The sequence below is a fragment of the Nyctereutes procyonoides genome, unplaced genomic scaffold (genome assembly GCF_905146905.1).
Source record: "Nyctereutes procyonoides isolate TBG_1078 unplaced genomic scaffold, NYPRO_anot_genome, whole genome shotgun sequence".
Lineage (NCBI taxonomy): Eukaryota > Metazoa > Chordata > Mammalia > Carnivora > Canidae > Nyctereutes > Nyctereutes procyonoides.
In genome coordinates, this window is record NW_026575042.1 from 27,261,757 (window position 1) to 27,276,960 (window position 15,204).

Here is a 15,204-nt window from a genome sequence, read left to right on the forward strand (position 1 = left end):
TTTTGCTATTGAGTTGTATGAATATTTTATATATTCTGGGTACCAGACTCTTATACATAATTTGCAAATAGTTTTTCATTCTTTGGGGACATTTTCCCAATTCTTAAAATAGTGTCCTTTGATGCACAAAAGTTTTAATTTTGGTAAAGTCCAATTTGTCAATTTTTCATTGTTGCCTAGCTCTTGGTGTCATATCTAAGAAGTCCTTGTCAAATCCAAGGTGATGTAATTTACTTGAAAATTTTGCCTAAGTGCACATGGAACATTTTCCAGAATAGATCACATACTGGGTCACAAATCAGTCCTCAAAAAGTACAAAAAGATTGAGATCAGACCATGCATATTTTCAGACCACAGTGCTATGAAACTTGAAGTCAACCACAAAAATTTTGGAAAGACTACAAATACATGAAGGTTTAAGAACATTCTACAGAAGAATGAATGGGTTAATTGGGAAATTAAAGAAGAAATTAGAAAACCTACATGGAAGCGAATGAAAATGAAAATATGAAGTCCAAAACCTCTGGGCTGCAGTAAAGGCAGACCTGGATGGAAGTGTATTGCAATACAGGTTCAATATTCACAAATTAATAACGTGATACACCACAGTAACAAAAGAAAGGCTAAGAGCCATAGGATCTTCTCTATAAATGCAGAGAATGCATTTGACAAAATAAAGCATCCATTCTTGACAAAAACCCTCAATAGGGATAGCTAGAACATACCTCAACATCGTAAAGACCATATGGGGAAAAACTGGGAGCTTTTCTGCTATAGTCAAGGACAAGACAAGGATGTCCACTCTTACCATTACTATTTAACATAGTACTAGAAGTCTTAGCCTCAGCAATCAGACAACCAAAAGAAATAAATGGTGTCCAGATTGGCAAGGAAGAAGTCAAACTGTCAATATTTGCAGATGACATGATATTCTGTAGAAAACCTGAAAGATTCCATCAAGAAATTACTAGCACTAATACATGAATTCAGCAGAGTTGCAGGATATAAAATCAGTCAGTGTACAGGAATCTTTTGCACTTCTATACACCAATAACAAAGCAACAGAAAAAGAAATCAAGGAATCAGTCCCATTTGCAGTGGTACCCAAAACCATAAATAAGATAGCTAGTAATAAACGTAACCAAAGAGGTAAAAAGATCTGTACTCCAAAGTATAGAACACTTATGAAAGAAATTGAAGAGGACCCCTCAAAAATGGAAAAACATTCCATGCCCATAGATTGGAAGAACAAACATGGTTAAAATGTCTCTACTGTCCAAAGCAATCTACACATTTAACGCAATCCCTATCCAAATAGCATCAGCATTTCACAGAACAAACGATCCTAAAATTTGTATAGAACCACAAAAGACCCCAAATAGCCAGAGCAATCCTGAAAAAGAAAAACAAAACTGGAGGCATCACAATTCTGGATTTCAAGCTATATTACAGAGCTGTAGTCATCAAGACAGTATGGTGCTGGCACAGAAATAGTCACATAGATCAGTAGAACAGAATGGGAAATCCAGAAATTGACCCACAGTAGTCAACTAATCTTTGATGGAGCAGGAAGGAATATCTAATGGGAAAAAGACAGTCACCTTAACAAATGGTGTTGGGCAAACTGGACACCAACATGCATAAGAATGAAACTGGACCACTTTCTTATACCATACACAAAAATAAATTCAAAGTGGATGAAAGACCTAAATATGAAACAGGAAGCCATCAAAATCCTAGAGGAGAATAAGGTAATGACCCCTTTGACCTCAATCATGGCAGCCTCTTACGAGACACATCACTAAAGGCAAGGGGAGCAAAAGTAAAACTGAACTTTTGGAACTTCATCAAGATAAAAGCTTCTGCACAGCAAAGGAAACAGTCAACAAAACTAAAAAGCAGCATAATGGAATGGGAGAAGATATTGTACACAACATATCTGATAGAATTTGTGTCCAAAATCTATGAAGAACTTATCAAGCTCAACACCCCAAAAATAAATAATCCACTTAAGAAATGGGCAGAATACCTGAATAGACACTTTTCCAGAGAAGACATCCAGATGGCTAACAGACACATGAAAAGATGCTCATCATCACTCATCATCAGGGAAATTCAAAACCATAGTAAGATGGTTACCTATGGTAACCACCTCACCTATGTCAGAATGGCTAAAATTAACAACACAAGAAACAACAGGTGTTGGTGAGCATGCAGAGAAAGGGGAACTCTCTTGCACTGTTGATGAGAATGCAAACTGATACAGCCACTCTGCAGAACTGTTTAGAGGTTCCTCAAAAATTAAAAATAGAACTCCCCTACTATCCAGCAATTGTACTACTTAGGTATTTACCCAAAGGATAAAGAAATAGATTCAAAGGACTATATGCACCCTGATATGTATAGCAGCATTATCAACAATAGCCAAACTATGAAGAGAGCCCGAATGTCCACTGACTGATGAATGAGTAAAGAAGTGGTATATAAGTAAATAAATATGTATACAAACAGTGGAATATTACTCAGTCATCAAAAAGAATGAAATCTTGCTATTTGCAATGATGTGGATGGAGCTAGTGTATTAGATTAAGTGAAATAAGTCAGCTAGAGAAAGATAAAGAGTGCTTATGAAAAAGCCACAACTAACCTGAAACATTCTTGGTGCACAAGACCACAAAAAATTCACAGTTCACAGTTTCAAATCTTATTACAAAACTACAGTAATCAAAACAGTATGGTACTAACATAAGGACAAATACATAGGTCAATAGAATTTAATTGAGAGTGTGAAACCCATATATCTGTGGTCCAGTAATTTGGATAAGGTATGCTAAGCCTATTTAATGGAAAAGAATAGTTTCTTCAAAACTCAGTGTTGAGACAACTGGATCCACATGCAGAGGAATGAAATTGGACCCTAACCTCATGACATTCAAAAAAAAAAGATCAAAGACCTAAATGTAAGAGCTAATACTATAAAACTCCTAGAGAAAATTTTATTTTTTAAAATTTTATTTAAATTCTAGTTAGTTAACATAGAGTGCAATATTGGTTTTAGGAGAATTTAGTAACTCATAATTTACATACAACACTCAGTGCTCATAAGTGCCCTTCTGAATACTGATCACCCATCTAGCTCATCCTCCACCCACTTCCCTCCATCAACCCTGTTTGTTCTCCATCGTTAGAGGTCTCTATTATGGTTTGTTTCCCTCTCTCTCTTTTAATCTTCTTCCCTTCTTACCATATGTTTATCTATTTTGTTTCTTAAATTCCACATATGAGTGAGATCATATGGTATTTGTCTCTGGCTGATGTGTTTCACTTAGAATTACACTCTCTAGATCATGTTAGGGAAGTTCCCTTCCAGTTTGCAGTTTGTTGAGTAATTTTATCATGAAAGCATGTTGGGATTTTGTCAAATACTTTTTCTCTGGGTAAGTTGAGATTATTGTGTGGCTTTTTCCCTTCATCTGTTAATTTGGTATATTCATAAATTTTTTTCTTTTTGATGTTTACCATGCTTACAATCTTGGGATAGATTACATTTGGTCTTGGTTTAGAGTCCTTTTCTTTTCTTTTCTTTCTCCTTTTTCCCTTTTCCTTTTTTTTTGGGGGGGGGGCGGTTAGAGTCCTTTTAATATGCTCCTGGATTTGGTTTGCTAGTATTTTGTTGAAGATTTTTGTATCTATATTCATAAGAAATATTGGCTTATAGTTTGTTTTTCCTTGTTATGTCTTTTTCTAGCTTTGGTGTCATGGTAATGCCTCAATGAATGTGGATACCCAGTTGTCTGTGTGTTGAAGAAAGTATGCATGTGTTCCCTACCCTTCTATTTGAGAAGGATCCATGTTATTAATTCTTTAAATGTTTGGTAAGCTTAATCAGGGAAGCCTTGTAGTCCTGGGCTTTTCTTTGTTGGAGGGTTTTTGGTTACTGATACAATCTCTTTGTGTTTAGTAAGTCTGTTTAGAGTTTGTTTCTTCCCTCAATTCCCTTACTGTAGCTGTATTCCTTTATTATAGGTCAGTGTTATTTTCTTCCTTACTCCTGTAGATTTTATGATTATATAACCAAGAATCGCTCTTACTCCCCACATGTATACAATAGTATACTAGAAAAACTGTTGTGTATCATAATTATTCTATCTCCAGTATAGAGTTCATTTCCCGTTAGTACTTAGAGTTTTTTTCATTACTCTGGTTGTCCTAGTATTTTACTGTCCAATAGCGAGTTCCCTGTTGACATCTAGGTCATTTCTCATCTTTTGCTAATGCAAACAATGCTACAGTGAATAACCACCTACTACAGTGCAATTCTGTAGACTTCACAGGTTCACTTGGTCCTCCAAAAGACTCTTGACTTCACAGACACTACTTAAAACTCTAGGTTTCCCAGGCTACCCATGGCTTCTAACCAACTGGCTATAAATTTGGGGCTTCCCACCACCCCCTCCGGTTTAATAATTTGCTAGAACGATTCTCAGAATGCAGGAGAATGCTGTACTTATAATTATAGTCTTCTTATAGAGATCTGAACCTGAAAAAGGGAGAGACGTGTAAGATGAGGCCTGAGAGGGTCCCCAACTCAAAAGTTTCTATGTCCTCAGGACATGTCACCCTCCTAGCATGTTGATGCTTAACCAAGTTTCAGTGTCAAGATTTTTTATCGAGGATTCAGTTGATAGGTATGATAGGTTGAATCATTTTTAATATGATTAAACTCAATTTTTAGCCCTGTTCCTCTACCTAGAGGTCATAATGACCTCTAGGTTATAACCGGTTAATATGATTTGGCTAATAGCCTCAACCCTCTTAGCACACGTTTGTTCTTTCCAGCCTGGCCAACCTCAGTCAAACAATTCAGGGGTCTACCATGAGTTACCTTATTAGCATAAACCCAGATACGGTCTGAGGGGCTCATTGTGAATAACAAGGACATTTGTATCACCCAGGAAATTGATAGGTTTTTATAAGCTCTCTGGTATCCAGGACAAAAGACAAGACAAATTTTTTATTATTTAGCAGTTTACATATATCTCTGTTCATGTGCAAATATATCAACTAAAAGGGAAATTTTTCTTCCTCTTCCCCCTCTTCTCCCCAACCTTCACATGATTTAATAATCAAAACAAAACAAAAAAAATAATCAAAACCAAATAAAGTTATTCTTGAGAGGTTTTTCTCCCACTTTGAGTCCCATGAATAAAACTTGTGCAACCCACTCCCAACAAATAACCATGCTTTTCTCCGTATCCTTCATATTTCTCTGTGCAAATGTCTTTTTCCTTATATACAGCCTACATATAGAGACTCCAGTGTAACTTGCTTTTTTTCACTTAAAAATAAGGAAATACATATCCAAAATATATCCGTAGAATGAATATGCATTCACAGTTTGGCTAGATATTGACAGATTGCTCTCCCACAGAGACTGTATTAATACATTATTTCAGTCTAGAACCTGATAGTTTCAGACTTCTTGATCTTTGCCAGTTTGAGAGATGAACAGTGGTTTATACATGTAGCTTTAATATGAATTTCTCTTACAAAGTTGAGCATCTGTATATGTTTTCACATTTGTGCTCCTTTTCTATGAATTGTTTCTATTCTTTGCCTATTTATTAGTGGAATTTTTTTCCTTTTTCTTATGTTTGTCATTTGTTTTACTTTGTGGCTACATTTTTTTCAGTGCAGAAATTTAATGGTTTTAAATGGTTAGATTTATGAATTTTTATGGCTTTCTAAATTTTTGTGTCTTCCCTTTTAGATGATTTTAATAAAACTATTTTGGGTTTTTTTTTGTTTTTTTTGTTTTTTTTAGTACTTTTATACTTTTTCTCTATTTTTACTAAGATGTAATTTAGCAGTGTGCCTGGGTGGCTCAGTTGGTTAACTGTCTGCCTTTGGCTTAGGTCATGATCCCAGGGTCCTGGGATTAAGCTCCCTGTTCAGTGCGGAGTCAGCTTGTCCTTCTCCCTCTGCCCCTGCACCCTGTTCAGGCTCTATCTCTCTTAAATAAATAAAATCTTTTTTAAAATGTATAATTTAGCTGTGGTAAAATTTATCCTTTTTTTGTGATATCTTAACAAATGCATTTAATGACTACCACAATCGAGATTTAAAACACTTCCATCATCCCTAAAAATTCATTTGTGCTCTTTTGTATTCATCTCCTCCTGAGGTACCCAGCTCCTGACTACTTATCTCTTCTCTGTCCTTAAGATTTTGCATTTGCAGAATGTCATAAGAAATTGAATCATTCAGTATGCAGCCTTTCACTTGGCATAATGCATTTAAGATTTACCCATGTTGTTGGTGTATTCAAGTCATCAGTTGGTTCCTTTTTTATTACTGAATCATTTTCTAGTATATGAATTTACCACAGCTTATTTATCCATTCTCTAGTTGAGGAATGTTTGGCTTATTTCCAAGTTTTAGAGGTTATGAATAAAGCCAATATAACTGTTCATGTACAAGACTTTTTGTGAGCATAAATTTTTATTTTATTGGGTTCATACCTAAGGAATAGAATTGCTGAATTACATATTAATTATATATATGACTATAAGCAACTGGCAAATCATTTTCCAAAATGGCTGTACCATTTTGCATTCCCACCAGTAATGTATGAGAATTACTCTGCGTCTTCTTCAGCATTCAGTATTGTCAGTTTTTTTTAAATAAAAAAAAAGTCATTTTACTAGGTGTGTTATAGTACCTCATTGTGCTTTAATTTGTATTTTCCTAGTGAGTAATGTCTGTATATTGGCTTTCTTGAACTGTCAAACTGTTTACGTCTTTTGTCCATTTAAAAAATTGGGCTTTTCTATTACTTATTATAGGAGTTCTTTATTTTGGATAGAAGCCTTTGTTATAGATCTGATTTGTAAGTATTTTCTCAGAATGTGGTTTATATTTTCATTCTTTTAATGATCTTTTTCAAAGAGCAGAAATCCTTTATTTTGATGAATTTTAATAAATCCATATTTTATCTATGGATTGTACTTTTGATATTGTCTCTAAGACATCTTTGCATCTTTTGTCCTGTGTTTTCTTCTAGAAATTCTGTAGGTTCAGATTGTATGTTTAGATCTGTGATCTATTTTTCAGTCATTTATTGTGTTTGATGTTAGCTAGAAGTGTAAGTTTGTTGTTTTTTTTTTTTCCTTGTCAGTGGATTTTCAGGTTGTTCCAGACCATTTATTGGGAAGATTATTTTTTTCTCTGTTGACTTGCTTTTGCACCTTTGTCAAAGATCACTTGATCATGTCATCTGTTTCTGGACTCTTCCATTCCATTTCATCAGATCTGTATGTCTCTCTTGCACTGTCTTGATTACTGTAGCTTTCTAGTAGTGTGAATCCTCCAACTTTAAATATTGTTTTGGTTCTTCTTTATAAATTTTACTTTTCCATATAAATTTTTAGATCAGTGTATTCTTTTCTGCAAATGCCAAAGGTGCTTTGATTGGGATTGCATTGAGTCTGTGAATTAAATATGGAAAAATTGACATCTTAACAGTATTGAGCCTTTGAATGCATGAATGTGATACCTCCATTTAGGGCTTTGATTTCTTTCAGCAATTTCTATAGTTTTTAGCATAGATACTCTGCATATATTTTGTTAAGTTTATATCAGTATGTCAGTTTCTGGGGTGCTGCTACAAATACTATACTTATAAAGTTTTTATTTACAGTTCACTGATAGTATGTACAAATATAATTGTATTTCACAACTTTGCAAAAATTACTAAATACGAAAACGTTTTCAGAGATTCTGTGGCATTTTCCACATATATAATCATGTTGTGTGCTAATACAGGCAGTTTTCTTTCTTTCTAAGGTGTATGCCTCATTATTTCTTCTCATAGCCCTATTGCAGTGGCTAGGACTTCCAATATGATATTGAGTAGAATTGGTGAGAGCAGACATACCTGCCTTGTTTCCCCTTAAAGAAATCAGTCAGTAGTTTCCTAGTACTTTTATAGTTCTTTTAACACAAACATTTCAATATAGTGATGGCATCGCAAAGGAATCCTATTAATTTTTTTCAGATGGCTTCCAGTTTTCCTGATATCATTCATTAACTAAATGTACCATATATATGTATGTCTGTGCCTCAACACATGAACTTTAATCAGAGCACTTACTGCATTGCTTTGCTGTTTACTTTTTACTTCTTTTTCTCTCTTAATAGAAGATGAACATTTTGGGGGAATAAAAAATGGTGCCTACCCTCAAGGAACTTATCTTGTGAATAATTGGTATTATATTGGACCATTTGAAATTGCCAATATTAATATTTTTTAAAGATTTTACTTAGAAAAAAAAAAAAGATTTTACTTAGAGTGTGCATGTGAGAGCGCACAAGTAGGGGGAGGGGGCAGAGGCAGAGGGAGAAGCAGGCTTGCTGCTGATCAGGGTTAGGGTTAGGGAGCTCAACAGGGGGCTCCATCCCAGGACCCTGGCAGCATGACCTGAGGTGAAAGCCAGACGCTTAACCAACTGATCCACCCAGCTGCCTGCCAGTATTAATTTCTAGCCTGTAAAATCTTATATCAACTTGGGACCAATACAGAAAAACAAGAAAATGAAAACTGTGTTCTGCTTACAAGGCCTAATTATCAGTGTGAGAAATGTTCGTGCATGAGAAGTTGTTCATCACTGTTGTGTGCTTATAAGTGAAGCCATGGAACTGGATATACTGATGTAAATGGGATACAACCAGTGCCCTTGAAGGAGATTCTCTCTGGAAGACAGGATCTTTACAACATTTAGATATGTTTAATTCTGTGATGGATCTGTCAATATATGCACAAATTTAATCTCAGTTGGAATCTACTTGTAATCTTAGCTCCATGTGTCTCAGTATCTTGGACTTCAAAAGACTTTGGTAGTGATTTGTGTAAGTTACTGAGAAGGCTAACACACTTTTGTATGTGATGATTTTATGTGAAAAGATACTCTGTACCTTGTTCAATGTGACATTACTTCAATCACCTGGTGTCTTGTAGATTTCCTTTTGAAATAACTCGATGTTTTAAAAGAAGAAAGACATTAAAGAAATCATAATATAAAAAATAAAACTATTGAATTTCCCTACTCCAATTTTTTGTGTTTGGGTACATTATATGTGGAGGGGAACTATAATATTTTTGTATTATATATTTGTATAATACCTAGACTCTTAAGCTGATCTTTCACTACTTTGTATTCCAAGTCTGGAAAAAGGAATATATGAGAGACTGTATGTAAGCTTCATGAAGTTAGAAACTGTTTTCTCTTGTTCACTGTTGTATTCTTTCCAGTTAACACATAAGTAAGTAGTTATTAACAAATGATTATTATTATTATTCCTGGTGGGGAGGAGGCCAAGCTAGTTGGATTTGATTACAGTAAGAAAATGTAATTTTTACATGAAATATGTTGATTTTAGTACAGATGAAAGTTATTATAATCACATGGTGCTTGATAAGCATCGGGAGAGTTGTAGTTGTTTAGGCAATTAAATTGTATTGATAAATATATAGTAACAGAGACTTTTAATCATTTATTCAGGAATTTGCTTATGGTATCATTTTGTGCTTGACTATTAACAAGATTAAAATATACCATTAAAACCTATATAGTACCATGTATTCATTTGAAACTCTTGTTTAAAATACATGATTCAGAAAAGACTATCTTTGTGTTAGTAATAATCAATGGATAGAAGTACCCAGGAAATTTACTTTTTTGTATTTACTGCCACCAAATGGCAAATTAATAATATTATTATATCTATTAAATTAATACTGTAAGAAGACATTCCAAAGGTAATGTCCCTTTAGTATTGTTCTGACAAGGTTAATTCGTTCGTAAAGAATTTTGACAAGAGAAGAAAAAACAAATTTTAATATGTTTAGAACTGTACCTGACCTTCTACCAGAGTAGATAGGCTGGTTTCTATCTTCTTTAACATACAGGAAAGACATAGTGCAAATCACTATGACAAAGATGATAAAAACTGATAACTCAGCCTTAATAAGAAAAGTATTTGAGAAAATACTTTTATACAGAAATTTCTGACATTTATTTTGTCTAGGTTATTGTACCTGAGATTGATGGCTCCAGAATATTTTAGGTCTAATTTTATTTATTTGAAGATAAGCCATTTTATTAAAATTACTGGGATATTATCCTGGAAAAATTATTATGAGTGTAAAAAAAAACAAAACAAAACAGAAACAACCCAAATGTTCAGTTTTTAGGAAGTTGGTTAAATACAATAAGATATTACTTTTTAATGTTATATAGTTACTGAAAGTGTAATAGAGGAATACTTAAGGATATGGATAAAAGTCCACATTAGTAAATGGAGGGAGATGAGGAGAAGCAAATTACAAAACATTATAGTATCACAGTTAATTAAAAAGTACATTTATAACAAATAATTGTGTTTATGGGAGGTATTGTGATTTCTTAAATATATGCATTTCTAAAATGAACATGTCTTAAATGTTCAGAAATTATGTAGATTGAATATTTTATACTTTGTAGACACATCCCCATGGCAGCATTTTATTATAGGAAATATATTCAAGCAGTTATTTGGTTTTGTTTTGTTTTGTTTGTTTTTGAATAATGAAAATGTCTTATTGCAAGCAATTCTGACTCAGGCTTCACTTTTTGAGTCTCTTCTGATTGGTTCATAAATAAAAAAAACCTTTACAAAAACTCTTTGTTACACAGATTAATAATTTTCTCTTTAGCAGAAGGATGAAACTTCTGAATTAGGAAGATTTTGAATATTATCAAATTATTTAGTGCTTTGTTAAGGTACTAGTTATATTTATAACCTAGCCCTTCATTTTTAGGGTCAGCATATTCTTGCTTTTGATATCTGTTTTCTGCCACAGGCCTGAGATTGGAATTGAAGCAATACAACTACTGCTTCCACCAGAGGAAAATAGTATGGGAATTCCTATTATGGTAGGTTATTTTCCAGTAGTCTCTCTGCAATAATATAGGCAGCTCTTGTAATTCATTAGTTTGTTGGTATTTATGCCTTCTCATAAATTAAGCATAGCTTTTCTATATAACTATATGTGAATCCTTTGTGTCAGTCAAAATCCTGTCTTGTAGACATTTTGTTTATGTGTGGTGGTCCCTGTATTTCTGGAAAACTTAATTATAACAATTCAAATAGATTTTTAGGGAAGGAACTTAAAAATCTGATTTAAGATTTCTGTGATTTTTCTGTTGTAGTTTGGAGAAGAGCGTATGAAACAGCTGAAAGTTATGGTACTGCAATTAGTTTTTTTTTAACTAGTAAATTACTAGATGTTTTCATTCTTAAATTGTATATATCACCTTGCTCATAGCTCATTCTCTTACATGTTGTATGTTTGTGGTACATTCTGTGAACATTATCAGCCATTCACTAATCATTGGGGAACCTCAATAACATGAGTGACTCCTATGTTTCTAGTGAAAGTAGTTAAAAAATCTCATAAAATCTAGGGGTATTAGACTGAAGATGTTTGTGAAGACAATATAATCTAGTTTGATACCATTGGCATTGTTTGCTAGGCGTCTTATTTGAAATTCAAACATATTGAAAGGTTCTGTAGAAAAGAAAAACCTATGGCTTTGTAACTGGCTTCTTTACCATTATCAAGTTTCCACTTGCTGTACTTTCTGTTAAATATTTTTGATCCTAAATGGTAATACCATTTGATACTAAGTAGACTTGAGCAAAGTTGTTTTGCAACAAAACAAATCACCCTTATTGGGTTTTGTTGTAATTTGTTCTTAGTTAAACTTTTCCTGTTTTTTTTTTAAGAAGAGAAGATGATTAGAACGCTAAAACTAAAAGATTTATTGTTGAAAACTAAAAGATTTTGTCCATCTGTATTCTAGTAGGAAGGGAGCAGATTATTGGGAAACCTTTATTACGTTGTGTTCTTCCAGTTGGAATAATTTTGGTGACATTGGAGATTTATATTCCTTGAGAAATTTTGAATTCTGTGTGAATTAACCAGTTGTGACTCTTTACCTGACCTTTCAGTTTTGTCTATTAAATTACCACTTTAAAAAAAAAAAAAACAGCCCACACAGGATGCTTCTCGTTGTTACCCGGATTTCTTTTACTGAACAGAACCCCACTGGAAGCTCATTTCCTCATATACCTTATTTCTGTTCTTTGTAAGTCATTTTCTAGGGACACCTGGGTGATTCAGTTGGTTAAGTGTCTGACGTTAACTCAGGCCATGATTTCAGGGTCCTGGGAGTCTGCTTTTCCATTTGTACCCCATGCCCCCTTCATGTGCTCTCACTCACTCCCAAATAAAAATAAAATCTTAAAAAAAATTTAAAATAAAATGATATAAACAAATCATTTTCTAGCTCTTGACTCAGTAAAAGCTTTGGATGAGTCTTGAAATATTCCTAATTCAGTCAAGGATTTGAATAATGGATAGGCAAGACAGAAAAAGAAAAAAATGTCAAACTTAAAAAAGTAAGGATACAATTTGTTGGAGAAAATGGCAATAAACAGCAGACACCATCAGTGTTATCTGGCTCACTTATTTTTTCTTTCCTGGTAATGTAGAGTCACAAATTTAACTACTTTTGCTGCATGATCACTGCATAAATTGTAATTTTCATCTTTTACCACTGGATGGTGCTTTTGCATTGGTTTCTGCAGACAGTGTAAATTTGCATAAGGAACATTTAAAAATTCATCGTAAAGAACAATGAAATTAAAATTTGATAGTGATATAGTTGGTCACATAAACATTAAAATATAACAATTATTTGTGATACATACTGTAGTTTTAAAAAGATAAACCCTTGTGCATGCAATGTTTAAGGGTTAAGAGCTATACCTGACCGTATTTTCTAATACAGTCTTCAGTCTACCACCTTAGAAATATTTTAGGTGTTTTGATCTTCTAGGTGATACTATAATTTAAATGGCACTTAAATAAAACAGTTTGATTTGTAATGTTAAAATATATATGCAGAGAGCTCAGGCTTTTAAAATTGTTGTTTGTTTGTTTTTTAAAGATCTTATTTATTCATGAGAGACACAGAGAGAGGGAGGAGAAACAGGCTCCCCACAGGGACCCCTATGATCAGGCGTCCCTAAAAATGTTTTTGATAATCACCTTGTTTCTATCTGGAAGCCATCAATTGAAGCCTTTTCTTTCACAAATCCTATATTCAAATTATCTTTTGTTAGTTGCCAAGGGACTTTTTGATAGTTATCCTGCTTGGGCAATTTGAGTTTATTTAGGATTGTAACAAACAAAGCATGAGTTTATTGGGATCGTAATAAAGTTGTGGAGATTGTAATTCAAGGAAATAATTTCAAGTAAGAAAGCATTCACTTATGTTCTTTAACAAGAAAAACAAACTCTAGAACATCAGTGTCTACACAGCTTTCTCTGAGACCTTCTTTCTCCAGTTCAGTCTTTTGTTTCTTTTTCTGTTCTTTAGAGGATTATTTATATAAAAACAAGCATCTGAAATTACCCCTTCTTGTATTCTGCTCTTCACTAGCTATTTGATAGCTTTTGAGGTATGAATGAGGAGACAGTTATAGTCCAGCAAGTTTCAAGTCTTAGTCGCTTTGCTCTATGATCAGTGCCTAGCTATTTCGTCCCTTGGGCTGAGTGAGTATGGAGCTGCTAAAATGGCTTTGGCCTGACAGATTTGCTTCTTTTTTTTTTTTTTTAATTTTTTTATTTATTTACGATAGTCATACAGAGAGAGAGAAAGGCAGAGACACAGGCAGAGGGAGAAGCAGGCTCCATGCACTGGGAGCCCGACGTGGGATTCGATCCCGGGTCTCCAGGATCACGCCCTGAGCCAAAGGCAGGCACCAAACCGCTGCGCCACCCAGGGATCCCGACAGATTTGCTTCTTAACAGTGAATCTTCACCTAGCAGTGTTCACATTTTGGTCCTAAATTTTATTATTTACTGGAATGTGAACTTTTGTCATTTAACCCTTGTAGAGGTTATTTTTCTTGCCTATAAAGTGGTGATTGAGTTTAGCAAATAAGAATCATGATTAAGAAGTAGTGTTACTCAGAAAAAAATATGTGCACATAGGAAGGAAAGAACAAAGTACCTGTAATTCTGCCACTGAGTTAACTAATCTGTTATTGCTTTAAAAATAAAAATCCGTTGTTGCTTTTAAAAAAAAAACCCTTCTGTTTATTATTTAACAAGATTTTGTTAAAATTATGTTAATATTTAGTTAATTAATGTTAATATTTAACATAATTAGAATCTTATTTTATATATTGTTTTGTTCCATATTGTTTGTCCTGTGTTTTTAGAAAATTGTTTAAAAATTTTGTTTTTAAATATTCAGTTTGGGTGCCTGGGTGGTTCCATTGGCTAAGGGGCTGCCTTCAGCTCTGTTCAGGCCCACTCAGGTCATAAGTCCTGGGGTCCTAGAGGGGTCCTGGGATGGAGCCCCAGTTTGACTCCCTGCCCAGCAGAGTCTACTGCTCCTTCTCCCTCTGCCCCCTCCCCTGCTTTTGCACTCATGCTCTCTCAAATGAATAAATAATCTTTAAATGTCATTCAATTTTATTGTATGATATATGCTATATATTAAATTGTTTTATTGTTCAACATTTAGGTTGTTTTAATGTTTTGTTATAAATGATGCTTCAGTTAAATCATGATATGCAAAGTTTTGTAGGCCTCACTTTTCCTTCTATCTACATTCTTGTAAGAAATGCTAGTTTAAAAGCTTTGAAAGACTTATCAGTGAATGCTATTGACAGCAGTTGGCAAACTTTTTCCCCAGAAAAATCGCAGTTTACTTCTTTTATCATCCCTCTGGCTTGGACAGTTGCATGCAGTAGTCTGCTGTTGTTTTCTGTGTTTAGTATCACCTCATTTTTAGGCCATCTTTTACACTGCATCCACCGTGAGACTTCTAAGATACAAATCTGATCATCTCATTCTTTGACTTAAAATTTTTTGGTGGTTTCCCCATTATTCTGCAGGTTAAAATGTATATATTTAATGTGGCATTCAAGACCCTTCATAATTTAGCCCCTGTTTGATTTTCCAGCCTTATTTTAATGCAACCCTACTATATATTTTGTTGATAGGCAAGTAGGAAGGTAATATTGTAGACAGGAAAAACCTATTCAGAGGCACAGCTGCAGGAAACAATATGGTACGTTTAAATTGCA

The 15,204-nt window shown here is 33.9% G+C and overlaps 1 protein-coding gene across 10 annotated transcripts in view; it reads left to right on the forward strand.

Annotated features, from left to right (window-relative positions):
- The window catches only part of ANKRD28 (ankyrin repeat domain 28), a 195,889-nt gene that overhangs the window by 42,267 nt on the left and 138,418 nt on the right, over nt 1–15,204 (forward strand). For 6 of the 10 annotated variants that reach the window (XM_055321689.1, XM_055321693.1, XM_055321690.1 and 3 more), the window contains one exon: nt 10,901–10,973. The exons of the other annotated variants lie outside the window; for them this stretch is intronic. In XM_055321689.1, coding sequence (XP_055177664.1) covers nt 10,901–10,973 — 73 coding nt within the window. Of the gene's footprint in view, nt 1–10,900; nt 10,974–15,204 lie in introns of those variants that run through there. 10 annotated transcript variants of the gene reach the window in all.